Genomic DNA, 27,638 nt, shown 5'->3' on the forward strand with positions numbered 1-27,638 from the left:
ACTCCGTGCGCCATGTTGCCTCTGCGCTGAGTGCTCTGACATGAGGAAACAGGCCGCTAGGCGCTCAGGAAAATAAGATAAAGACGGTGTGAGTCAGTGTGGCTATGAGCGTGCGTAAAAATCGAGGTTTGCCACGATTGCCCGCGGTCGCCACCCAACTTGTCCTCATATAACACTAAGGATTTGGTGTAAATCAAACTGAAACACATCCAGAAACGCGCAAACTTTACGCACAATAGACTCGCTGCAGTGGGCCAGTCCTTAAAGATCAAACAAAGACTATCCACTTCCATGCCGACCTGACACAGAGGAGCTTATCGCTCTGTGCAGTTTAAAAAACAAAACAAAACAAAAAAACATAGGATTGTTGGCTCAGATCCGCAGGCGGTTCATTCCTCGAACGCTTTGTTGTTTTTTTTTGGTAAATGGTTTTGTAGAGACGCCACACAGTATAGAGAGGTAACTCATCCATGCGCCCTGTGAGATCAGCTGCACAGCAATAAAACACGGCGCAGGTGTCTTTTTAACCAGCTGTTCTTTGAAACATTCATGTAAGAACACCACCAAAATGCAGGACTGTAAATGTCAGCACGCCATAATTTAACAAGGTGTAAATAAAGGCATTATTACACGGCGGTAACTATTGTCTGGGGACACAAGCCCTCTGCTGTCTGCAGGGAGAATTACATGCTCTACGATTTGACAGAAAATAGTTATGTGAAAAAGACATTTTCTCTCTTTTATTTCGGTTTCACATACAGAACATTAGCAGTTATTACATATTACACAAAGCATTTTATGAAGTCATTTTTTTTCCTCTAATGATCATTATAACAACATACATGTAAAACTGGAAGTGCTTATCAAGTTTGGGGATGAAAACGGGCTGTTACATGATTGAAACTATATTTACAAAGTGCAGAAATAACAAATATTGTGTCCAAAAGGATATTATGCATTGACCTGTAACAGTTTAAGCTAATAAAAAAAATGGACTGCAGTGTTCCCATTTTAGATATGATGCTGGATTACATCACAAAAATAAAACACATATTGGACAACACGTAAAGGACAACCACACATTTAAATATTTATGCTCAGGAAGAAGTTGATTCGATTGACTGTACGAAAATGTTATGAGTGTAGAAAATGTCAAAGGACCCAGGTCATAGAAATGTTGAAGCAAAGTAAGACGGCATGTCACAAATCAGAGGAACAAATTGCTTAAGGGATGAATGAAGAGAACTCTCCAGTGAGGTTTGAACCACAAACTGATAAAAACACATTTTGAATACTTTTGACTGGTATGGTTAACTTATATGCATGCATCTCTGCCAAACCATCCTTTTAATTTTGTTGTTTCTTATGAGAGGATGACGACAGTGTCAAACACTGTACAGTGAAAAGTCAGACGGTGCCATTCTAAATAGAAAAAAAAAAAAGTTCTGTCAACATTTGAGAAATGTTTTCCTCCGCACCCTCCTGCTCATGCAGCCAAATGTTTTTCCAAACACTGGGGAGTCTGCTGCAGAGCTATTCGCTGGTTTCATCCACTTTGCCACTGGGCTCACAGAGGTCTCTTTTCTCCATCATGGTGTACGGAAAAGGTGGAACGTCACAGCTAGTGAAGTCCAGTTTCTTGGGAACGCTGCAGTTGTTAAAGTCAAGTTTCTTGTTGCTGTCACAACCAAACTCTAGTTTCTTGAGCCGAGAGAGACTCTTGATGCTGCCGGGGGGCCTGCCAGGGCTCACCTTATATCCTGCTGCTTTGGTGGTTCCGAGGGGCCTCCCCGGGCTGGTTTTGAAGCCAGCAGCTCTAGTTGTCCCAAGAGGACGTCCAGTACTCGTACGGTACCCAGCTGACTTTGTGGTCCCTGATGGCCTCCCTCTCCGCCCTGATTTCACTATGCCCTTCTTTTTCTTAGAGCCGTCAGGCCCTGGAGCCTCACTGCCCCTGATTCTCACTGTCTGTGGCTGGAAGTCACTCTGGGCGTCCTGCAATTGACACGCCACGGCTTTGTGCATTCCCTGTGGCAAAGGGGCAAGGCCGGCAAGGGACAGCTGCAAACCAGGGTTTGTCGGAGAGGGGTAGAATTTGTGGGATTGTGTGCTACATAAATCAAAGTGGCTGGCAGGATGACAGTCCTCTGCCAGTCCACTCATACAATAGTCACTGCCGCTGCTGGTCACTTGATGCATCATTTTCTGTTGGAGTGTAGAGAAATAGAAATATTAGATAGAAATGCAACGAACACCCTGATAAACATACACTCAGAGAGGCAGTTTTAGTAGCTTACTTTTTGTGGAGCAAACAGGCCTTTTAGCGTTGCAACAGAAAACGAAAGTGAGGACAAGAAAAAGCGAGTTGGAATACAGTTATTATAATCTAATAATACGATATGCACAAAATCTTATCTAAATGGTTACTGCTGACCAATGCTGCACTATTTTAAAAACGTAAAATGAACAGTTCGTACCTCATTTGTTGTTGGATGCTGGACTGGGAAGGGTTAATTTCGAATCGTATCCATTTCCCTTCTCTGGCAGCCACAACATCTTTGTGAAGGCGCTGCACAAACTGCGCCCTGCCGTCTGCGACTGTTGTCGTGAAGCGCGGCTGTGATTTCTGCTGCCTATTTCATGCACAGTTAATCCTTTACGCAGAGGTTTAGCTGAGAGTGGCAGCCATTTTCGCCCGAAAAAAAAAATTAATAAAACAGTAAGCGCCTACCACGCATGCGCACAAAAAGCTTCCAGGAAACGTCGAAGCAGAGCAACGTGACGCAATGAGGTTCAACAAAATTAAGATCATATGAAACAAAGAGCCTGATAATGAAGCGTGGACCTCTGGTTACAATGGAACCGTATTTCTAAAGTGAAAGGACTACAGCAACTATACACATAGTATGGAGCAGCTAATCACAACAATCTATTCACTACTTATGCTGATAATGTGCTAATGTGTCTATACTGCGTTATTAGTGACCATCAATAGGAAATATGTTCATGCAAGTGGCACAGTGACACCAGCCATAAATGACAACAAACTCATTTCTCAATTTTTGTAGTTTTTATTAACATCTATATGAACTTGAGCACAAACACTGGATTTATGGAGCAACCACAGTGCCAGAGCAGGTAGCAATATACATTTATAAGCCCGATGGTCGTGTTTTCAAAATTAAGTCCACAGGACTTAAGCTTCCTTGATGAGCTTGGTCAGCTTCTGGATCTTTGTTTTGGTGGACATGTCCACATACTTGTCTCCGATACTGACGATCATGCCACCCAGGATTGAAGGATCTGACTGTAAAGACGAGACAAATTGAAATTAAAGTGGAGTCAAAATTCATTATATTAATGCAATTCATCACATTGGCACCAGGCTAAGATTAAAATAAAGTGCAACTGCAAAATGGTTATTTGTAGGTTTCTGAGATCATGCATTAGAACTGTACCTTTGTTTCCAGCTTGATAGTTTCACCCTTTTGAAGAAAGCCGTTAAGAGCTACTTTCAGGTCAGCCAGACTAGCTCCATCCAAAGGCTGAAATAGATAAACATTCATTGAGTGATTGTTCACTACCTCTACAAAAAAAATACTGCAATGAATAACTTGGCTGATATAAACAGCAATATGAACTGCTGATATAAGGAGACCAGTTTTGACGTATTGGACTATATCTTGCATGTCTACCCATTTTATACCTGAGCAGTGGTGACTGAGCAGATGACCTCTCCACGGTGTGCACTCATCATCTTTCCAAAAGCACTGATAACATCACCAGTTAGAGTGAGACGACCATTGTCAGCCAAAACATCTGATAAAGAAAAAAGAAGATATGTTTGTGCAAGATTCACCACTTTTTTGTTTGTCTAAATTATCAACTGAAAATGCAGACAAAAGTGTGACTATTCTGTTTAATCAGTTCTAAGTCAATAGATATCTGATTTCATGTAACTGGTTCTTCTGTGTAGCTTTTTTCAGTTAAATGTCAAGTTGTGATATAAACACTTCAACATTTATTTATCTTGGGATCAATACCAATGCAGCTTTCCAATGTTGACCAAACCATATGGTTTGTCAGAAATGCACTGGGAGTTTACAACTGGCCAGCTGTAAAGTCCATAAATATTTGAGGACAACAAAAGTGCAATGCAGCTGTATAATGCTATTGAAGTCACTGTGAATAAGAACTCTTAGCTCTTTAGCCAGAAAAAAACAAATGAGGTAAAAACAGTTTTCTTAATTAGATTGCAGAAGATGTTTATTTGTTATTTAGATTCTGACTTCTACTTTTAGTAAAAGAAAAGGGTTTGTGTATACTGCTCTACCAAGTCTGTTCAACTCAGCATCAACCATAAAAATACACCTGATTGAAACAAGAGAATCAAACTTGCTATAATTACATTTACGAAGAAATTTCAAAACATTGCATGTTTATGTAGTCTCATGATACAACTGCATGCTACTCGGGAGAATGAACAAAACTGTGAAATGAGAAAAATCTGCATTCAGAGTTGAACGACTATCATTTTGGCATTTTAGTAGATCCAATATTTACAATTTTCTGGTTGTAAATATTATTGCTTTTTACAACTGATTTCCAATGTAATAACATAATAATGCAGACATATCTGTAGGCACTCTGTGGATTAGAGCAGTATCCCACCCACAGTACTGTCTGACATGTCATAAAGAATAGCTTTGCTGAAGTTCGTACTATAAATTTTGACACCAATCTTGACACTGATTCTGCAGTTTGCTGTGAATGCATATCATTTTCAAATAAATATCAGATACCAGTTTCCCAGCTCACCAATAATGGCTATTGGCCCTGAAAAAAACATACTGGTCAAAACCTAATTTGCATGCTATGAGCAAACTGGAGAAAACAATAGCATGTAATGTATGTTCCTCACCTGTTTTTAGTACTAGCTGTGTTGTGAAGTTCCATTGTATTTGGTGTGTGCATGTATGATTACTGTGTTATTATCATATTATTCACCATGCTAACACATGTAACTGAAAAATGTTGTATTTTGTTTTTACCACGACATGCACCATGACAAACTCTCCTACTCATAGATTTATAGAACCAACTATGATCTACTTAGCCAATATTAAGACACCACCATGCTAACACAGAGGTCAAACGCAAAGGAGCGATGGGGTCACTCAGCAAATGTAATAATCACTCACTGATGAGGTTGATGGTGATGGGTGAAACCTTAGCCTTTGTAAGAACGTCGTTGAAGGCTTTCAGCTTGAGGCTGCGCTTTACATGAGGGTTCATCACAACACCAGAAATTTTGGGGTCTTTAATCAGGGCCTGGAAAACAAGAGGGCACACAGCAAACACCAACTAAATGTATGTACTCGAAGAGAGGAAAGTAGATTGTCAAAATGTGGTACTAATCCAATCTTTAATTTTTCAGACATACAATATTTAGACATATTATAATGTCAATGAAATATTAAACAACAGTATCCACCTCATCTTGATGTGAAATATTAATCAAAACATTACGTTCATTCAACATTGTCATCTACTGCCAAAAGCGTTGTTGACTTACAGACACTTTCCCCAACTCCTGCTCCACTTGGTCCAGTTTTTTCTGCTTACTGGCAGCTGAGAACAGAGCAGTGGCATAACGGCCCTCGACTCCATAAACCTGGATTGGAGGCTAAAAAGACATGCAAAAAGATAAAAAGTAAATGCATTGAACTAAACAACTGCAAATCCTGTTGCAATCCGTTGATGTACGGTTGTACTCTGCGCATTTTGAAGTTAATTACCTTCACCAGTTTTGATACAGGTCTGACCACAGACGTGCTGAACTGGCGGGCCTAAAACAGAAAGGATTTATTTTAATTTAAAAAACAGACACACTAAAACTTGAGCTGATGTACTTCTGGCACGCTTTGTGCCAATGACGTTAAAGACAGTTAGCTAGTAGGCTAACCCGTTAGCAGTCATTCAAGTGCAATGCCTCGTGCGAATTTGTTGTACATTTAGCGTAACTTTCTGATCATCAGAACGAGTACCATACTTAATACAAGTTTTTAAGCAATGAAAATATCGGTGATATCTGTTAAGGGATGGATAAAATCAGCAAATACAATTCAATGTCTTACCTGCTGTCCTAGCATGAATGCTGCCATTTTCTCCTACAGCTGTCCAGAGTAGAACAACGGACTGCGCATGTGTATTTGAACGGAAGGCATCGAGTTGTGGGTAATGTAGTTTTTCGTGTGCAGCGCATTTTGACAGTCGCCTACCTTAAATAAACTATATATGTTAGAAAGTGCTTGAAAGCTCTAATTATTGTCTGTCAAGTGGCAAAATGCTATCAAAAACCTGTTCAAATAAAGTGCTTCATTTGAAACGATTATACTGCTTGTAGTTCAATTAGATAGGTATTTCCTTCTTGATAGAACAAGTTAATTTTTAAAAAACAGAATATACGTTTACTTTAGATATTGCGTCAAAATTACAGGTATTGTTTGCACATAATATAACAATATATTGCATGATATGTTTTAGCCACACTTGTGGCATTTCTCTAGGTTGCCATGTCACTAGTATTCGATCATTTGGGTGATTACTGTCAGCCTATCATTTATTAATGCTATGAATTGTTCTAATCACTTCAATCCGTTAAATAATAACATCTTACAGTTCGAGTATACCACTGTGTTAGTACTGACTAGCATTTAAATGTACATTTAAATCAAAGATCCTCTATTTGCTGACAGCATTATACTAACTTCAGCTGTGCTTAACCTACTAAAATACACCTGATAAAAACTGACACCTAACACAACACAAAGCATCAGTTAATGCTTGTCAAGCGCAATTTCCAGCCCCTTTATGGCCTGTCCCAAGTGTTTTGTGTTAAATGTTATTTTACTAACTGTTAGCACCTTTGTTTTAAGGTTTCTGGGAGTCAGGTGGGGTATTAGTGAAGTGCAGTCAGTGAGCAGCTAGCTAACCTGTAACGGACTATTGGGGGGTTCACTGCTCAGCCGTTGGTTCTGTTCCCACCGGTTTCCTCCAGCAGGTGGCAGGTCAGCCTGTTCAACTTTTAAATAACACTCAGGTAGAAACCTTAACAGACTGTTAAAATAAACACTTAAACTATCATTATTGCGCTGCTAGAAAGAAATAAAATTGACATTAAAAAAATAAAAATCCACCTTGAAATGCCCGCTCCGGATGCGATGACGTAGTGTTCAATATGATTTGTTGATTAGCTACTTGAGCTACTTCATACGTGCGTGAGATGCTAACGGCTAACGGAGTGACCTTGTTGGTGCCACCAGAAGATTTTCTGCCTCATGTGAATTAAATACTTTTTGTCGCCACCAAACTGCAGGGACGCAGGACAGTTGGCGCATTGGTTTTCCCTCTGCACACACACACATACACGCACGCACACACACACACACACACACACTCGGTGCTTGTGACCACACAGCCTGCTAGGACGTAGCGTAGCCGGGACACCGAAACGTAACGAAATAGCCAGAGATTTTTCCGGAGGTGTTTTGTTTTTTTTTCCCTCCCAAAAGCTGCTTGGCTCGCTAGCTGACGGCAAACCAGGCATGGACGACAAGTCATTCACCAAGGAGTTGGACGGATGGATTGAACAACTGAATGAGTGCAGGCAGCTCTCAGAGAATCAGGTCAAAGTCCTCTGCGAAAAGGTAAGGCTGGCGCAGGCGAGTTGTTCAGCACCATGCATTAGCTTCATACAGTGCTAGCGGACCGTCACATGCTAACATCGCCTGAACAGTAGAAATATTTCTCAGCTATTGCATATGGCCTCGCTTTGGAGCACACCATTTGACTGCAGCTGCATGCAGTACATTTCTGAGGGAAAGCACTGGCCAAGAAGATGGAGGGGCATGCCTGCAAATATGTTTTCCCAAGCTACGCCCACTGTTGGTACCTCTTCACCACAGGAGAGCACTGCCACAAGCACAGCAAACTGTATGATCACCTTCTGTATGCTGCATAATATGAAAGGTGTTTGCCTTGAGTACGATTTGTTTACAGTACCTGCCCACTGTGCACTCCCACTCTGCACCACACTCTGTTAAACCTGTTAACCAGCATCTTCTTGTGTTTTCTTGGTTCCCTGCTCTAGGCCAAGGAGATTTTGACAAAAGAGTCCAATGTACAAGAGGTGAGATGTCCAGTGACGGTCTGCGGAGATGTCCATGGACAGTTTCATGACCTCATGGAGCTGTTTAAGATTGGGGGAAAGTCTCCAGACACTAACTACCTCTTCATGGGAGATTATGTTGACAGAGGCTACTATTCTGTAGAGACAGTCACACTCCTGGTTTCTCTTAAGGTAAAAAAAAAAAAAAGTGACACCTTGACGCTGATGGTGTGATAACATAACAGATGACCTTGAAGAGGAGGATTATTGTTGCATTTTGTTTCTCAATACGTTTTTCTTTGTAGGTAAGGTTTCGCGAACGAATCACAATTCTCAGAGGGAACCACGAGAGCAGACAGATCACACAAGTGTACGGTTTTTATGACGAGTGCTTAAGGAAATATGGGAATGCCAATGTTTGGAAGTACTTCACAGACCTGTTTGACTATCTGCCCCTTACGGCGCTGGTGGATAATCAGGTAAGGTTGGGTCCCCAGATGTCAAATGTGACATAAAGCACAGATTCAAGAACTCTTTCATTTATTTTCTCCCCATATTTTTTTTTCTTTTTTAGATTTTCTGCCTCCATGGAGGATTATCACCTTCAATAGACACACTGGAACACATCAGAGCGCTGGATCGCTTGCAAGAGGTTCCTCATGAGGTGCACACAGTTTATAAAAATTCAAAACATTTAGATATTTGACAGTTTTGGTTTTTTTTCTCATAAGTGATGGATGTTTAGAGATCAATTTTAGGAAATATTCGGGTAAAATGCTTTGCTGTAATCTATGTAGATGCAGGATTACTTTTATTGATTCTACCAAAATGCACATGAAAGGAAATACATTATAATGCCTCTAGCTAATATACAGTATGCTAAAACTTTAACCTCTTCGTGTGGAATAGAAGTGGCACTTGCATGAACTGTACGATAAATTAAACAGCACTAATGTTTCCTCGATGTTTTAGGGTCCAATGTGTGACTTGTTATGGTCAGACCCAGATGACCGTGGTGGCTGGGGCATCTCTCCACGTGGTGCTGGTTACACGTTTGGGCAGGACATTTCCGAGACTTTCAACCACGCAAACGGCTTAACTTTGGTTTCAAGAGCCCACCAGCTGGTGATGGAGGTACTCTGATGTTGTTTACCTGCTGAAAGTAATTCTGTTTTCCTGTTTGTGAAGCTGCAGCTGTAGCTTTGACATGTGACTTTAAAACTGGTAACATGCAACTAATCTCTTGATATAGGGCTATAATTGGTGCCACGATCGCAATGTAGTGACAATTTTCAGTGCACCAAACTACTGTTATCGTTGCGGAAATCAGGCAGCAATCATGGAACTTGACGACACATTGAAATACTCCTTGTAAGTAAAGTTTTTTTCTCTATATATTTATAATAAAGTCTATTATTCCTACCCTTTCAGACACTTTTGTTTGAAATACTTATCATAATTTGATATTATTTTTAAAGAATCATTTTATTAATTATCCTAATTACAAATTATCCTAATTATCCAGAATGTGGGTTGATGAGTGGCTACTCCCCTTTGTTTTTTTGCAGCCTACAGTTTGACCCTGCACCACGCAGAGGAGAGCCCCATGTGACGCGGCGTACGCCGGACTATTTCCTGTAAAGATCACCAGTGAGGATGTTAACAGGCTGCACAGAGGCTTGAGAAAATAAGCATTCAAACCCCCAAAATTGTGTGCCATAATCACAATAAAATGGAAACTGTCACATCTAGCTAAACACCACCGTCCTTTCAACTTTTTTCTCTCTGTGCATGATGTTTTAATTGCTAAAAATGATTGCTACTATGAACAATACTGTTGTAATACCTGCTGGTCTGTCAGGCAATGAACTAATGCTGAGAATAATGACTAAATGTTAGTAATCTTTGTATTAGGGTGTTAATGATGACCAGAGTGTGTTGCCATATAAAGTATATAGGCTGCATCTTTCACTTGGCATGGCCTCAGAGCAAAGGTTGCAGTACATATAATGTGAACTCTTCTTTTTTTGTAACTGAAGCGCAACTGTTATTTATTTTGTGAAGTGAGATGATAGGGTTAAACGTCAGAAATGTCCTCTTTGCACTTTTGTATTTGATTTGTATCACATGGCACTGACAGACTATGTTCTTTTTATACCCTGTTATAGTGAAAGTAGCTCGTTTTTCTGCCTTCTCTTATGGGAGTTAATGTAATTCATTTAAGTAGGCAATACTGGTCAAACTGACATCAGATGTAAAAGAAATAACTCATTGTTTTTGCAGATGCAGCTGTACAAAATAAAGACTGAAGTTGCTTCGTCATTTATTTCCCATAAGGACGGTTTGTTATTCCCCCACTGCTCTCACCAATCACCACTAGATGGACACAGACACCCGACATCTGTGCTGATGATCAGGTCTGATCAGATGAACAGCTCAGTGACAATCAGCCTCACTGTGAATGTGAGCAGGGAGCTATTTTTATTTTATGTTTACATTTGATTCCATTTTTCAATATGTCTTTCCAGAGATGAAAAGAAGACTGTTTGTTTGCACTGTGGCACTCCAAAGCCATACGTTTTTTAATTTAGCTTCATTTTTGTCATGTATTTATTTTTATTATTAATCTAATGTGAACCAAAGAACTCTTGATTTTTTTCCCCCTTTCTCATAAGATGCTACAGTCGTGTGTTGCTGAGAAATCCTACAAAGTTTTACCAGATATTAATGATTTACTGACTGTAGATCAAGTCAGCGACAATGCACCGAGCACTGAAGGATGTTGGCTGCAGAAAATAAAGGCATGACTTTAAAGGAGCGAGTGGACCGAGGCTCATTTTCTCACATTGGGTGCTGATTTAAGATTCTGCTGCTTTTTTAAAACCGAGCAGTGCATTACTGTGCATGTTCACGACGCATCCTTTTTTTGTTTTTTTAACGCTCATTTGTCATTGTGAGGTTGTGTTTTGCAGCGTGAGCCTCGGTAGGACTTTTACTCTCTCGGCGAGCCTCCTGACACTGGGGGATGTGCCTCTGTGCGCTCTCTGGCTGTGCTGACGCTGCTGCTGCTGCTGCATGAAAAATTAGCTGGCTGCAGCCTTTCAGGGACACCCTCTTGCGGACCGCCGGAGCCCACAGTGCAGTAAGTAACCTGGACGTGCATTTTCTTTTCTGTTTTCTCTCTCACGATCCACGCAGATCCCAGAGAGCTTTGGGTGTCAGATCAGGGGGAGAGGGAGAAACGGTGTGCAAGACTCCTGGAGAAGCCTGCTGCATGTGTGGATGTGGCAGGCTGATACTAGTTGAATCTGGGGCGCACAGCTGGATGATTGTGGACAGATGATTTTAGTCGTTTAACAAAAAGAAGAGAGAGAAATAGTGATACTTGCATTTTCAATCCTCGGTTGAGTTCTTCATTTATGCAATCAGGCGCACAAACACCTCCAGTTACAGTCCAGATTTGACTGGTCCAAGTCGGGTTGGACAATACACCGTATCCATTCACAGAGCATGTTTACCCTGCGATCACACACAGCAGAGCGGCGTGCCATGGGTGTCAGGTTGAACAGAAATCACGGCCATCAGATGCTTTGTGCAGGTTTTATTTTTTATCTTTTAATTGTGAGGAGTTGTTATGAATTGCAGGTTAATGTGTAGCCACGCAGGCCGCCGTTGATTGGCTGAGAGTGAGGGCAGATGCAGCCGAGGGTTTATAGATCAAAGGCCGGGTCAGTCCAAAGTTCGGCCACATTCATTAGCGATTTAGCCCCCAATATTAGTGCAATCAGCAGGGGTGGTGGCTGCAAGAAGTGCCCTGCAACCTCCTGTGCAACTGATTTATTGGACAGGCTCAGAGAAGGGGGGTGTTTTTGTTGCCATCTCGTGAGAACCCCATTGAGTTTAATTCAATTTAAAGAGACCGCACGCCAGTTCTGCAGCTACTACACAGCCGACAGCTAAGAAGAAAAAAAAAACAGAGTTTCGTCCATCAATCCAGCAGCCATCTTCTGTGCAGCTCCAGGTATGTTGCTGCATGTCCTCTCTGCACTTTGTCCCTGTCCTCAGCAGCAGCAGCAGCAGCAGCTACTGTCTATGTAGAGCAAAGAACAAATGGTTAAAAACCAGATCAGACTGGGTTACAGGGACCCACACACTGGGAACAATGCTGTATGCACATCCTCAACGCTGGTGTGTTGGGTAGTGCCAGCCAGTGTAATCTGGTTTCAGACTGTGGAATAACACATGCATGAAGTTTTAATGGAATATTTCTTCCTGTTATGGGTGAATTTGTTGTTCTTCTCAGTGTGGCCAAGGGCTTGCTCTGAGGGAATGAATAGGTTTGTCTTTATAATATAACATTGTAAGGTTTTGGCCTTTAAATGTGAAGTGCCAGAGTGGACTTGTGAAACAGTAGAATAATAAGATGTAGTTATCAAGTTTAAAAATTAATAGTTAAGATGCCACAGTGTTACGTATGATGTGAATTTAACAAAGTCATTTCTATATTACAATTAAAACCCTACATAATAAGATAAAACTTTGCTTCACTAAGTTAAATATTAAGGCTAAGAGTCTACCTGAATAATTTAAAACTAAAGTTCTGACCCAACAAAAAATATACATGGATTATGATTAATACATCCAAGGATTCCCTACGAGCAAGCAGTGCAGAGGATGGACTCCCTTTGAGTAAAACGAGACCTCTAGCAGAACCAGGCTCAGGGAGGTGAGCTGTCTGCCTCGACCAGTTGGGGCGAGGTAAAGGGTAGCAATGAAATAATAGAAGAAACAAACAGACAACAAACTAACGAGCACAAACACTGGACAGAACCAGGAGCAGATCAGACCTGTTCAGCTCCAGAACCAGAAACACCTGCAGAGAGGTACAGAGGCAGAGAGGACAACGCTATAATACCATGTAATACCAAATGACAAGGATTAAAACGTGAAGATAATCACATTAACAGGATGGCTGAGATACAATGTGACCAGATTGGAGGGAAAAAAAGGAGCTGTAATAGCAGGAGAGCAAAAGAGAAAACTGAGTGAAATCATGTAACCGATCAATACGAACCATCAGGCCAAGTAAATAAATAAGTATGCTAGAATTGAATCACTAGTGTTCACAAAAGCCACATATTACATTATCTTGTGTGCTTTGCTCACCTAATTTGTTAATAAGAAAAATACTTCTTCGGCTCTTTAGCCATTCACAGTGTAAACACGCTGAGAGCTTTGTCCCCTTCCAAGAACTGCTTTTCAGACACAGTTTGGGGTTTGGTGTGTGCCCATAATAGGGGCTTTGCAATTTAGCGCTTCACAACCCTCGTGTCAGGCCAGCCATCGCCATAGCAACATTATGCTGAATTAGCAGCATGGCAATGGAGAACGGAGCTTTGTTATTCACTGGCTTGTGTCTGTGAAAGACACCAGGACTGAAGGGATGTAACTCTTTGGGTGAGTGCTGGAGCAGGGCGCTGAACTCCTGAACCAGCATCAGTCAGCTGAATACAAGTCTTCTAACTTCTAGTGTGGAGAACTTGTGCTTTAAGTCCATCATGTTTGTCTCAGGACTGCATGGTGGTTCGGTGGTTAGCACCGTTGCCTCGCAGCCCGGTTCGCGTCCTGGTAAGGTCGCCTGGGATCTTACTACATGGAGTTTGCATGTTGTCCCCGTGCAGCTTGGGTTCTCTCTGGGTTCTCCGGCTTCTTCCCACAAGGTCCAAAAACATGTTGAGGTTAATTGGTGATTCTAAATTGTCCGTAGGTGTGAATGTGAGTGTGCTTGGTTGTCTCTAAGTGTAGCCCTGTGATAGACTGGTGACCTGTCCAGGGTGTCCCCTGCCTTCACCCTGAGTCAGCTGGGATAGACTCCAGCCCCTCCGTGACCCCAGTGAGGATTAAGTGGTGTATCGATAATGGATGGGTGGATGTTTGTCTCAGACTGTCATCACTGCTTCCATGTATTCAATCCAGAACAAGGTTACTGAAAATGCTTCAACCTGACGTGATTATTGTAACCTTTTCTCTCCCCAGATAAACATGGCAGCAGAGCTATCCACTTCCATAAACATCAAGGAGCCCCGGTGGGACCAGAGCACATTCGTAGGTCGGGCTAAACATTTCTTCACTGTCACAGACCCCAGGAACGTCCTGCTCACCAATGAACAACTAGCACACGCACACAAAATCATCACCGATTACAGGTAAACCAGTGACCGCAGGTCAATCCAGTATTTTATCAAGTCTGAAGCTTGCTTCACGTGTTGCGTTTTCTGTCTTGCAGGCAAGGTGTCGTCTCTCCGGGGCTGACGGAGGATGAACTGTGGAGGGCCAAATATGTTTTTGACTCGGCTTTCCATCCCGATACTGGAGAGAAGATGATCCTGATCGGCCGCATGTCAGCGCAGGTTCCAATGAACATGACGATCACCGGCTGCATGATGACGTTTTACAAGTACGAACTTGTTTGAGACACTTTTATTATCAAGCTGTGACTCTTACAGCCGAGCTTAAGCTTAACACAGGCAGCAGCTATTAATGCCTCCCTGCTGCTGCTACAGCCTTTCACAGCACACTGCTTCAGTTTCAGGGTGCTGTGCTGGTATTGTGCATGCTGGCTCCCTGTCACTGTCATGGCTTACTGGGACACATGAAAAGAACAGAGCCATTGCTAATGGTTTTAGTGAAACCTTTGCTTGAAAACCAGAACATGTATTATCTGTTAATACTGACCGGTGATAGCTGGCAAGGAAAATAATTGTTTCAATAATAATTTAGTCCAGTAAACATCTGTCACAGTATAAATCCCTGCATCTTGATGGAAGCAACACAACAATGGCGAGATGTAGAAAGAACTTTAAAAAGGTCTTCGGAGGAGTTTGCTATGATTGTAACACCATACATAACAAAAAAGACGAACCAATAGTTATATTTCTTTAATTATTTACTTGGCAAAAAATTATAAAAACTTTGAATCAACATGTCCAACATTTTTCAAAGTGTGTAACCAAAACTGGGAAAATGGAGGCTCTACATACGATGGATGTTTGACTCCTTACATTTTTTATTTGTTTCCATTTTTGACGCCTAACCCTATAACCCTTGCAGACTGCTTTGTGTGAGCAGTCTGCAAGTCAGCTAAGAAATCTCACATTTTTTGTCACATGACTGTTGATCACAATTATAACTTTTCTTATTTCAGGGTTTGTAGCAAGAAAGGCAGAATTTTTGAAGTTTTTTGTTGAATCAGGTTCGAGCAAATGGCTGTTTGTGATACATTTTTATCCTCTTAAGACCCGAGTTGTTGTTTGATAAGCCTTTTTTTGTTTAAATTTCTCTTTGCTATTTGATCAGATCAAATAGCAAAGAGAAATAAAAATATAAAGAAAATAAATAAATAAATAAATAAATGAATGAATGAATGAATGAATAATAAAAAAAAAAAACACAAATTAGCTAATCTGGTAATCCTAAAATGTGATGTCCATGCTTGTAGACACCAGGTCTTAGAGGATAAATAGGACATTTGGAATAAAGTGATTTTGATGAAATGTCACAATTTTAAGCTTAGATTTGATTATTTTCCAGGTGGACCAGAGCGTCACAGATGATTAGTTCAAGGACCGTCAGAAAGTAGATAATCTGATCACTCTTTTTGTTTTCACAGTGTTTGGTTCTTATGATGTGTCACTGTGGCACTCTCTTAAAAGAAAACATGCTTTTTAAACCCACCAGTGAGTTTTAGGGTTCAGAAGGTTGAACACTTTATCATGAAGTCTGTTCTGATTCTATCTCACTAAAACTTAGCGGCTGGAAAATCCAACCCTCAGTTGCACAGTAAAGCGTTTTCATAAATTCTTCTGTTGTGGTGTTTCCGCTGGGCTTGTTTATGACCTTTTGTTGTCAAACTTGCAGGACAACTCCGGCTGTGGTACTCTGGCAGTGGATCAATCAGTCCTTCAATGCAATAGTGAATTATACCAACAGGAGCGGCGACGCTCCAATCACAGTCAAGTAAGAGACCGACGTTCTGGCACCGACGCAGGCACATATTAACCCTTTAATTCAACACTTCTTGTGTGGACAGTTTTTTTTTGTGTGTGTGTGACGTGACCGGTGACTCTTTTGTTTGCAGTCAGCTTGGCACAGCTTATGTGTCTGCCACCACAGGGGCAGTTGCCACCGCTCTAGGACTAAATGCACTAACAAAGGTATCAGTTCATCTAACCCCATTCTACATCTCATTTTAATGTATTGACCTCTGATGCATGAGTGTGCTGACAGGAAGTTAGCCACGCATAAACAGTCTCTTTGTCATAGAGGAACCATGTTATTTACAGGGTCATGCTCAGTAGTCAGCATGCTGTCGTGCCAGCTTTGAAATCAACTTTGTGCTTTAGAGCTTCTTTTATGGCAGAAAAGCCTCCATGTCCAGCATCTGAAATATAACGGGCAGCAACTGCAGACTTCCACTGGTCTGCACAGTTGAAATGGTTTTACTTTTTTGCAACACTGATTCATTTCTTCCCTCCTGTTTTTATGCCTCCTCTCTCCTGCTGTAGCATGTTTCACCTCTGATTGGACGGTTTGTTCCATTTGCTGCTGTCGCTGCTGCTAACTGTATCAACATCCCGCTGATGAGACAAAGGTAAGGAGGACACGCAGTGCTCGTTTTGGGGTTGACCTTGAGCATGCATGACTACGACAGTGATGAAACTGCTCCTGGAACCCAACAGTTTTAATTCATTCCTATTAGAAGCTTTAATTAACGTATAGATTAAGTCAGTTTTCAGCTACAGGCATCGTTTTGACCTTACCCTGTCTTTAATCTGTGACATCTTCAGAATTTTTATTGGTCTTTGTATACCTATTCTCATATTTTTAAATGCTTTTTTTTAAAAAATTTTTTGTGATTTCATTACTGATGTCTGTTACACGTGACCTTGGATCCTCCTCTGCTGTTCTGCTTTTTCAAACATTTGATGACATGTGAGCTGTTTTACTCCCACATCTTTGACTTCTTGTACAGAATGCATACATTACAGTGTCCTCTTCACACTTCGTAGCTATTTAAATAATAGGACTCTCCCCAAAGCAACAAGAGAGCCCTTCAACTCCCTCATTTAGTGATTCCACTGCAGCCTCCCAGCAGAGGACAGCCACGCTGAGCCACTCTGCAACATTCCATGCTGTTGCTGCTTCACAGTACAAGCTTTCCTATGGCTAACTGGCCTCTTTTTTTGTGTGAAGAAGCTATAGTAAATATAAAGCAGCTATCAGCTTTATCTTGCTGTACTGTACAATGCAAAAACAATCGTGTTGAGCCAGCATTGCTCGACTGACGGCAACTTTTCATGGCACAACTCTGTCGGTCTCTTAGTGCTCACGGGGGGAAAAAAAAAACTGATAAGACTCATAATTTCTGCCTCCGTTCCTAATTTATTGCCGTTAAGAACTTTCTCTCAGTACTCTCTTGTTAACCTGGATGCAAACTTTAACCTTTTTCAGTTGTAAATTCTGATCTTTGCACACATATAGAGACACGTGAAGAACGACAAGAACGACCAAAATACCACATATTAGTTGTACATGTTACTTGAGATGGAAAAAAAAAAAAAATCTTTAGGCGTACGTGCAATATTTATTTATTTATTATGAATTTATGACAAAAGATGTTGATAATAGATAATAGACTTATCATTTTATGTCTTGTATAATATTTCTATCATACCTATAGAGACACTTGGAAGCTTTAAGGTTCAGTCAATATAATCAATCTACAATATTACCCAAATTACTCATGATTATTTACGTGCTGTCATATTGGAGAACTGTAGGACAGTCTCTGGGCCTGCATGAGGATGATGTCCAGCACTGTAACACTACATTCATTTTGTCTTGACAGTCTTGGTACAATAATAATAATAATAATAATACTGTAACATCTATGTCATGAGACAGAAGCATAGAAAATGAATGTATTTTCAAAAGTTAAAGACTCTAACTTGCAAAAATGCATTAATTCATTTATGGTGTTTTGTTTCTTAGCCTTCATCAGGCAAATGCTTTGGTACAAAGACATCTTTAGTTTGGAGTGGAATGAATTAATAAACATCATTCCACTAAATGGTAGTTTTAATATCATACAGAAAGTAAGAATCATAAATATATTCCAAAACTGTTTACATAGAATATGTTAAATACTAGGTTGTGAATGCTTAAAACCTCAAAAGACCAAAACTGCATTCTCAGAAATGTACAGATTACATATGTAGACGAACCTGCGAGTACAATGAAGAAACTACACAAAATACACAAACTGCTCAGAATACACTAACATAGCGAAGGTGAAACAAATGTCCATGATAAATTTAGTCCAAACCTGTGATATAAGTAGAGTCAGCATCACAGAATCCACACAGCATGAATGCATACGTTTCTAAATGAACACAATCAGCAGGTCACATTACTAAATGAACCTGGTAATGTATGTGCATTTTTTTTGTAAATAAATGTCAGTCTGCAAGTAAGACCGTTTGCAGGAGTCATTTAAATAAACATCTTTGTAGCAAATTAAAAGTCCAAAGCTTAAAATAGCTTAAATGTCATCTCCACCTCCTCTTTTCTCTCGTGCTTCCTCTTTTTATCACCTTGTCTCTTCTTACTTTTACTTTAACTTCCTTCATACTTTCACGTTTTACCCCTCAATTGATGCTTACATTTCTAAAAGCTGGTCCACTTCAAATGACATCTCAACTCCTTTTTTGTCAACAAACCACAATTTAAATTGTTATATTTCTTACGTGTTTCCTGACATAGAATTTGTAGCAGTAATTTAAACGACACACATCCTTTCTGTGATGCACTTTAGCAGCTCTCGGTTTTTTCAATGTGTTTCAGCTTCCAGCATTTCTAGAAATACTTATTTCAGCTGTCAGCAATCACATACACACATTGTAAAATACACATATTTCCCAGTTTAACTTGCTGTTCTCCTTCTCCCTCAGAGAACTTCAACATGGTATTCCCATAACAGATGAAAACGACAACAGGTTAGGAGAGTCGACGAAAGCTGCACAGCAGGCAATCTCTCAGGTTGTGGTCTCCAGGATCCTCATGGCTTCTCCAGGAATGGGTATGAATGTCTACGTATCGTCAATTTAATTACACTGTGAGATTTATTGTCCATATCTGGCAGCAGATGCCATCATTTTATGAAAAGCTTTAGTTAAAATGTGTTCGTTTTGATGTCTTTTCAGCTATTCCACCATTTTTAATGAACCATTTGGAAAAGAAGGCCTTTCTGAAGGTAGGCATGTTTCTATATCAGCTTTATCCTTTAAGACACAAACTGAGCAAACTGAGAAATGCTTTTTTTTTTGCATTTTTTTGCAAATGATTTTTAAATATCGTGATCTTAACGGTGGGAACTACGTGGCTCCTTTTTAGTAATCACACATCAGAGGAATGAAAAGCCCTGACGACATGAGGCCACTCCAGTATGGGAATTCACCACTGCTTTTGTGCCCCTCATTCTTTTCTTCTTCTTTTTTTTTTCTCTTTTTTTCTCTGCCTGGTCTTTTCAGAAGTTCCCATGGATGAGTGCACCTATTCAAGTCGGCCTGGTGGGATTCTGGTGAGTCGTCACTGATGGTCCACCTGATAAACCGCTGTGTGCTTTCAGCATCATTTCTTAAAACCACAATGCTGTTTACAAAGCAATCATAAAATTTACATCACTTTAAATGCCGCCATTTAGGTCATGGTTAAGAACTGTGCTCGTAAGACTTGTTAGTTGACCGGTAAAAGTTGTGCAGTTCCTTCAGGGCACCTCGTGGTAATTTGGTGACTCAAAGGTCACATCTCTGGCTCAGGAATCCAATTCTATCTTACTTTTTAGCTACTTTCTGTTACTTTCTGCTTAAAAGGATTGAAATAAACAGCACAGATTCTATCCTTTCTTCCTCTGAAATAATTCACACATCATCCCACGTGTTTCCTGCTTTGCCTCCCGTGACCTCAGCCTCAGCTAGACGATATAAAAGCATTTGTAACATTCCTTAGCTTCAGGGTTAATGACATGACCGTGATCAGCAGCACATCCTGCCAATTACACAACAGCAGAGCTACTGTAGCGCTGAGTGATACGAATAAAACTGGTCAGAGAATCAGCGTTACCTTATAGATAAACATGGTTGTCGCTTTCGTTGTCTTTGCTTGTTTTAGGCCACTTGTTTGTGTGCAAATCAATGTTTTGGAGTGTTACATGGCAAAGCCTTCATGTGGTTTTTGCTTCAATGTCGTGAAGTATTTTTTCAGTGTATTTAAAATCCTGAGAAGCCCCGCAGTGTTAGCTAACGTTGTTCTGTTGGTCAGTGCACAACTTTGATCAGATATATTCAATTCAATTCAATTCAATTCAATTTTATTTGTATAGCGCATACTTACAACAACAGTCATCTCATAGCGCTTCACAAAGGCAGAGACAGAAACACCCAACAATCCAAAACATTTGGATTCCCTGTAAGCTTCAGCAGTCCGAGTATATCTCAGCAACTATTCAGTGGACTGATCAGTACACATGTTTATGTGTGAATTTACATTATTTGATTATATATGAGGTGTATCGGAAACGTTCCAGGACTGGTGTCACAAAAGATATATTTTAAACCCAAACTACAAACTACGAGTTTTCCCCTTCAGATGATCAACCAGCACGTCTACAATAAGATCCTGCAGCGTTTGCTTCGTTCAGTGCTTGAGAAGAGGCGAGAGTTGTGGCAGGACAAGTCGTGGCTGCTTCACCATGACAACGCACCTGTTCACAATGCCTGAGCATCCCAAAGTTCCTGGCTGAGAAGAACATCACCGTGCTGGAGCAACCTCCCTACTCACCCCACCTGGCTCTGTGTGGCTTTTTCCCTTTCCCCAAGCTCAAGGGGGTCATCAAGGGGACCTGTTTTGAAGACGTGGACGACATCAAGATGGCTGTGATGACAGAGCTGTGGAGGATCCCGGAAGAATCCTTCCAGGAGTACAAGGCGGCGTGGCAGAGAAGGCTGCAGGGTTATTACTTTGAAGAGGAAAACTTGTAGTTTGTAGTTTGGGTTTGAAACATATCTTTTGTGACACCAGTCCTTGAGCTTTTCTGACACACCTCGTAGTCATCATGGCTGATGTGCTGCACCGACCCGGTACCTAGTTGGACTTTTACACACACAGTACAATGAAAATATGCAGCTTACACTTTTAGAAAATTAAAATGCACTACAATCATGTACGTACAAGGAAAGGCTCACAACGCTATACATTCATTGTGATGCTCATGAAGAAAAAACACCACAATTTGCTAAAAATGGCTACAGCGTTGATTTCCTCCTACTTAATTTTTATTCTGAAAGATTTTAGGTCTGTACGTAATTTAAGTTCAGTCTGTGACATGTTTCAGAATTGACAGCCCTTCATGAGGAACGCTGATTGCCCAAATTTAGATTTTCAATGTGGTGTTTTACTGTTACAGTCTTGTGTGTGGATATATGCAAGAAAGACGCTCGAGGGCGAAACTGTTGATACAGTTGAAGACTAATTTGAAAAAACTAAAATGAATGAAGCGCTCAAAGCTCAATGTCTTTTCAGGATGTGGCAGCGGCGCCACTGGACAGGCTTTTTGTCCAGAGCCTGATTATGTAAGGATGTACTGTGTCTGATTGTTGGTGGTGATGGTTGAACCCATACTGTCACACAAAATGAAAAATGAGAGAAAAGTGCAGAAATAACTGGGCTGCCTGAGTGGGTGGCGAAATACTTTGAAAAAAATGGTCTTTCTTTAAAATTTCAAAGATTATTCCCGAGAACTTTACATCCTCTGGTTCTTCATTACGTGTCTAGATGTTAGAATCAAGCTAACGTTAAACTAAGGTGGCCAACATTATACGTTAAACATCAGCATACCAACATGATGTAGCTTTTAGTTCAAGGTGCCACTGAGCCTCACAGAGCACTTTTCAAAATCCAAATTACAGAGTGCTTCTCAAAGAAACAAAACTAAACAAACACGCTTGAAATCAGCAGGATTTAGGAGACGCATAAAAGTACAGTGTGGCGTATAAAATCTGTTGCGATAAAAAGTTACATAGTGGAAGAAATAAAAGACAGATCAAAAGAAATTAAAATCAGTTACAATATGAGACGCCTCTCTAATAAAAGTGCGATCCATCCATTATCTATACACCGCTTAATCCTCACTAGGGTCACGGGAGGGCTGGAGTCTATCCCAGCTGACTTAGGGTGAAGGCAGGGGACACTCTGGACAGGTCACCAGTCTATCACAGGGCGCCACTTAGAGACAGACAACCAAGCACACTCACATTCACACCTACGGACAATTTAGGATCACCAGTTAACCTCAACATGTTTTTGAACTGTGTGGGAGAACCTTGAGAGAACCCACGCTGCACGGGGAGAACATGCAAACTCCACACAGAAAGATTCCAGTGCCCTCACCAGGACGCGAACCGGCGACCTTCTTGCTGCGAGGCAACAGTGCTGACCAACTGCGCCACCTTGCAGCCCGTCCAAAAACATGTTGAGGTTAATTGGTGATTCTAAATTGTCTGTAGATGTGAATGTGAGTGTGCTTGGTTGTCTCTAAGTGTGGCCCTGTGATGGACTGGTGACCTGTCCAGGGTGTCCTCTACCTTCACCCTGAGTCAGCTGGGATAGACTCCAGCCCCCCGCAACCCTAGCGAGGATTAAGCGGTGTATAGATAATGGATGGATGGATGAACTGTATTTTTATAGGTCCTTCCAAAGCTGGAGTTACAAGATGCTTTAAATATACAAAACATTAAAAAACTTCAATAAAACATGAAAAGAAGACTGTAAAAGCTTAGTAAAGACAGTAAAACATTAAAAAGGACAATAAACAAATACATAAACTAGTCAAATGTCTGACTGTAGAGGGTTTTTTTAAAAAAGGTTTTTGAGCTGAGGCAGCTGATGGGACTTTGAGGGGAAGCGAAAACAGTAAAAGCTTGGTCCCCTTTGTTTTAAGTCTAGACTGTGGTGTTTTTATCAGTAAAAGATTCTCTGATCTGAGGGGTCAAGGTGCAGACAAATGGGTTAGAAGTTGTGAGATGGAGCCAGACCATGAAGGGGAGCGGGTGTAGTTCAACCAGGGCTGTAACTGCTGCATCACTGAGCCAAGCGATGGCGATCTGCAGTTGTCCAGGCGGAGAAAATGAGGTTATAGACAATTTGTTCAGTGTTTTTGGGCAGCATTGGTGTAGCCTGATTTGACGGCAGGATCATCTTAATGTGCTGATTGTGATCAAAACCATCCTGTTTACATGCACGTTTCACAGATCTGTTTCTTTTTCAGCCTGGTGTTTGCCACTCCACTGTGCTGCGCTTTGTTCCCTCAGAAGAGGTGAGTGACTCTTTTCAACTTGAGATCACAGTAAATAGTGTGTCGTAGCCTCAGAACCACAGGGCTGTACTACGAGGCAAGTTTGACAAAGCCGGGCTTCCTTTGTGTAAGTCGACTGGGTAGAAACTAAAGCCCCAGTCAGAGATAACGGGTATCAAAAAGATCGTTATCAGCTTTCTCTGTCAACTCAGGCTTTCTGCTTCAAACTCTAAACGCGTTCACATGAAAGGCGGTGTTTAAAGCGTCGCCTGACTCTTCTTCCGCACAAAAATGAAACGATTGTGTGCAGCTGCTTCAGTCATCAGATTGTTACGATGGCGAACAACAAGAAAGAAAAAAAAAGTGTGGCTACTGGAAATGATGTGGGTAGAAAACTGTTAATCATGTGCAAATTAGAGCTGGTAAACTTTAAACTATATACAAAGAGGTCATTTGCAAAAACAGATAACTCCATTTTTTGTCAATTTTTAGAAAACTTTTTTTGTTGTTGTTTGAGATAATATCGATCAAACTGAAGCTGAGTGGATTTGACTCAGTAGAAATGACAAAAATAGAGATAACTTAAGCTTGATTGATATTATCTCAGGTAGAGGATGGAAGAGTGGGTTTTCTGAAAGTTTGTGAAGATGGAGTTTTCTGTTTTTGCAAATGAACTCCTCATATACTTAAACATGATATTGTACTGAAGTGCATTTAGATCTGACACTGTTCCATCATGCAGGGTGTCACTAATGTTTGGCCAAATCAAAGTGAAATTGATGTTGCTGATTGAATATTCTCTATAATAAATACCAGTAGAACAATCCGTTTTCTAAGTGTACTCTATCAGCTTCAGTAGCAGCAAATCAGGACCAAACATATTTATTTCACCATCACCAGCTAAATACACGTTTAGTTTCACGGCAACGTGATGCACACAGTGTGAGAGACTGTAGCTACACGGCTTCATTCAGGGGTTTTAGTGAGCTGAACAGGTGTGCAGATGAAACACGTTCCCTCAGCTGAGAATCTGTATCGGTCTTAAAGAATCATCAGAAAATGATTTGGTAAAAAGTAAACACTTCTTCCAGCCAATTTAAATCCGAAACTCCAGGTTAGCTCCAAAGCATCAGTTACCATGGAGATCTAGCCAGGTAAAAACACAACCACCTTCGTGACACTGAAAACCCTGACTTGAGGCTCAACGTACCTCACTGACCCACTGATCTCACTTCATACTCTGGTCTTCCTCTGGCTGACTAAATGCAGAGTGTGCAGGATTCTTTTCTGCCTGACGAGTTGCGTAATCAGTGAATGACCCGTTAACCCGTGCATCTCTCTATCCCCCCCGATCCAGCTCCATGTCAGTCAGCCGCTTGGAGCCGGAGCTGCAGGAGAAGATCCGGGCCAAGCACCCGGGAGTGGAGAGGGTCTACTTCAACAAAGGGCTATGAGTGTGCACCCCCTCATCCAAACACTGCCATAACACAGCTGCAGGCTCGGTCCTCACCTCTCTGCCAGCTCTCCTCATTCAGTGTGCCAAAGTTAAGTTTTTGTCTCCTCATTTCCAGCATTCAGATGGATATCCGAGGACTCCCTCTCTCAGTCAGTCTCTTTGTAACGAGATGTTTGCTTTTAGTCGATGTGATTGTTGGTTTTATTGAAACTGCTACAGAAGATTTTTCTCCGACTGGGCCGGGGTGAACAGTTTGATGTTTATCATGACAGATGTATAGTGGCCCGTGTAAGATTGTTTTCAAGTGGACATTTTTTTTCTGTGCAGTATTTCTTAAATGGGTGACCTGTTGATCGTATGTCGCCATGAAAACACAGTCACACTCTCCTACGTAAGGTGGGCAGGGAGTTCCTTACCTGCATTTTAACTGGTTATAATCAGATTTGATTTGATATATAGCTCTCTGCAGTTCTTGCATTTGCCAAATCTGTAACTACTCACACATTTTTAGAACCTCTATCAACGATTACAACCTCCTAGATTTATTTCAAAGAAAGGTTTGCCGCCTCACGTAAATTCAGTTCTCTTTGCCAAATGAGTGACATTAAACAAGCTTCGAGGCCTCTTGACATCTTTTCATGTAACTGAAAAACAATTCTCCAGGGATCCACCCTATAAAATGTGACGTTATGACGGTGGCAACTACTGACGGGCCAACACGGTGCTATTTGATGTCTTAATAATAATCAATGTTTATCACACTATTTATTCTGCTTGCCAGACACGCATGAACAAACCACTCCTCATGCCAGCATCGCGGGATGTGACCGCGGGCTCTGAAAAGTCTTTTTTTTTAGTAACACACAGTTTCTGCGTTCAGGAAAACTGAAAGGTTCTGACAATGTTATTATGGATCGTTTCAGCAAAACACACCAGTTGTCTGCACTAGGCAATCGCAGCAAATTCAACTTTTCATTCATGCCTTATACAGGTTTCATAACCGCACAGAGTGGCACAATCCAAAATCGAAATAGAAGCTGTTTTAAAAGGTGTTACAGTACTTTTATACATACATGTGGAGTGGTAGATATGGATGCTAGTATTTAGGGAAAATGCCAAAAACATTCTGAAGGTAGTGTTTGTTAGGATGCAACACTGAAGGATCAATGTGACTGATATTAAATCTGACTTTTGCCAGCATGAAGTCAACCTGCTTCGCGGAGTTTGTAGGAACTCAAACAGTTCCAGTCTGTTAATTCTGGTAGATTAATCGTAGCAACTGGACTTGCTTGAGTTCCTTGAAGACGTTTCACCTCTCATCCAAGAGGCTTCAGCAGTTCTGACTGACTAGTTGGGAGATCCACATACTTATATCCTTAAGGAGGCACTAACGCCTGAGTTTCAAAACGCAAGTGTTGCTACGATTAATCTAAAAGAATAACCATGACCTGGATGACTGAGAATCTTCACAGACATCCAGTCTGTTAAGTTTTAGGAATGAGGAAACTCTCATCTTAAAAAAAAAAGAAATCTTCTGCAACAACCTCTTGCTTTTTGTTTCATTAAACTATTACAGCGATGAAGTCCGGTGAGCTGATGATAAAGCAGTCTGTTGTTGTCACTCATTTGCAGCCAGTGTTCAGATGACAAAATCTCTTTGGACACAGTTGATGTAAACTCTTGTTGTTTGGGCCAGATTGCTTCAATCCAGCCACCTTCTTCATTCTGCCGTTCATTACACTGATCGTCTCTGTGGGCCACATAAACAGCTGCTGTAACTTCACATCACTGTATAGTAACATGCCAGACTTGTCATTGGACATTTTTTAAATCAGGGATGAGAGTGAAAAAAAAAAAAAAAAGATGGGCTTGAAGCCACAAAAACTCTACAATAAGTATTTCAAATCTTTGACCAACCTATCCTCATTTTGAAATTTAAAAATGATTTTAAATGTATTTTTAAAAAACCCAGTGTATATTTAAATCATTTGTTCCATTTAATGCACATGTTTACATCTTCAATCGAAACACATGAAATGCTTGTGAACATTTTATTGCATCCTTTTCTGATCACGGTGTGTAATTTTTGTAAGGTGTTTAATGTTTAACATGCTGTAATCTCCTTACATATATTGCTGTGTAAGTAACTTTTATTTAGATCGTCAGTGTTTCCAGAGACATATGGTGGAGTCGGAGCTGTTCCTAGCTGATATGAAGTTAAAAAAAATTGTTATTCTAGTGTTCAAGGTAACTGAATGTAGCATTTTCCAATTCCAGCTGTCTGAGGTGTGTTAGTCTAGAAAAAGCGCGATGTTGTAACGGATTTCAAATGCTGCACATTTTTAAAAAACCTTGTTAAGCCTGTTCAGCTTCCTGACCACACTGATTTTCAGTACATGTTCATCCTTGATCAGCGAGGGAGTGAGAAAAAAACAAACGATAAACCTGCCCTTCGTTTAGTTACAGCTAATTTCTCTTTAATATTATGAAGAAATAATAAAAAAATTAGCTCCCTAATAAATAACGCTCACAACCTTCAGTCTACCAAATCAAATATCACCACAGCCAAAGCGATACAAATCAACTCAAGAGGAAAAAGTCAT

The 27,638-nt window shown here is 40.8% G+C and overlaps 4 protein-coding genes across 5 annotated transcripts; 2 read left to right on the forward strand and 2 right to left on the reverse strand.

Moving 5' to 3' along the window:
• Positions 1-713: 713 nt before the first annotated feature.
• On the reverse strand, positions 714-2,711 carry LOC103359217 (UPF0461 protein C5orf24 homolog). Of its 2 annotated transcripts, XM_008284453.1 has the most exons (3): positions 2,478-2,711; positions 2,298-2,317; positions 714-2,205 (listed from the first exon to the last, which is right to left on the reverse strand). In XM_008284453.1, exon 3 carries the CDS (start codon positions 2,200-2,202, stop codon positions 1,534-1,536), a length of 669 nt encoding a protein of 222 aa, XP_008282675.1. In that variant the 5' UTR covers positions 2,203-2,205; positions 2,298-2,317; positions 2,478-2,711; the 3' UTR covers positions 714-1,533. The 2 variants fall into 2 exon arrangements, with proteins under 2 accessions (XP_008282675.1, XP_008282674.1); XM_008284452.1 differs by lacking the exon at positions 2,298-2,317.
• A 344-nt stretch (positions 2,712-3,055) lies between these two features.
• On the reverse strand, positions 3,056-6,232 carry atp5po (ATP synthase peripheral stalk subunit OSCP). The gene is made up of 7 exons (XM_008284454.1): positions 6,138-6,232; positions 5,799-5,849; positions 5,576-5,686; positions 5,202-5,331; positions 3,707-3,819; positions 3,459-3,545; positions 3,056-3,307 (listed from the first exon to the last, which is right to left on the reverse strand). The coding sequence occupies exons 1-7, from the start codon at positions 6,162-6,164 to the stop codon at positions 3,197-3,199; spliced, it is 630 nt and encodes a 209-aa protein (XP_008282676.1). The 5' UTR covers positions 6,165-6,232; the 3' UTR covers positions 3,056-3,196.
• A 1,171-nt stretch (positions 6,233-7,403) lies between these two features.
• On the forward strand, positions 7,404-10,506 carry LOC103359220 (serine/threonine-protein phosphatase 2A catalytic subunit alpha isoform-like). The gene is made up of 7 exons (XM_008284455.1): positions 7,404-7,709; positions 8,153-8,362; positions 8,476-8,649; positions 8,745-8,834; positions 9,143-9,304; positions 9,423-9,541; positions 9,739-10,506. Exons 1-7 carry the CDS (start codon positions 7,608-7,610, stop codon positions 9,809-9,811), a joined length of 930 nt encoding a protein of 309 aa, XP_008282677.1. The 5' UTR covers positions 7,404-7,607; the 3' UTR covers positions 9,812-10,506.
• A 764-nt stretch (positions 10,507-11,270) lies between these two features.
• Positions 11,271-26,359, forward strand: sfxn1 (sideroflexin 1). Its single transcript, XM_008284457.1, has 11 exons — positions 11,271-11,312; positions 14,207-14,376; positions 14,457-14,627; positions 16,088-16,186; positions 16,308-16,383; positions 16,735-16,820; positions 19,180-19,307; positions 19,432-19,481; positions 19,759-19,808; positions 23,553-23,600; positions 24,937-26,359. Exons 2-11 carry the CDS (start codon positions 14,213-14,215, stop codon positions 25,031-25,033), a joined length of 969 nt encoding a protein of 322 aa, XP_008282679.1. The 5' UTR covers positions 11,271-11,312; positions 14,207-14,212; the 3' UTR covers positions 25,034-26,359.
• Positions 26,360-27,638: the final 1,279 nt, after the last annotated feature.

Source organism: Stegastes partitus, unplaced genomic scaffold, assembly GCF_000690725.1.
Source record: "Stegastes partitus isolate 25-593 unplaced genomic scaffold, Stegastes_partitus-1.0.2 Scaffold359, whole genome shotgun sequence".
Lineage (NCBI taxonomy): Eukaryota > Metazoa > Chordata > Actinopteri > Pomacentridae > Stegastes > Stegastes partitus.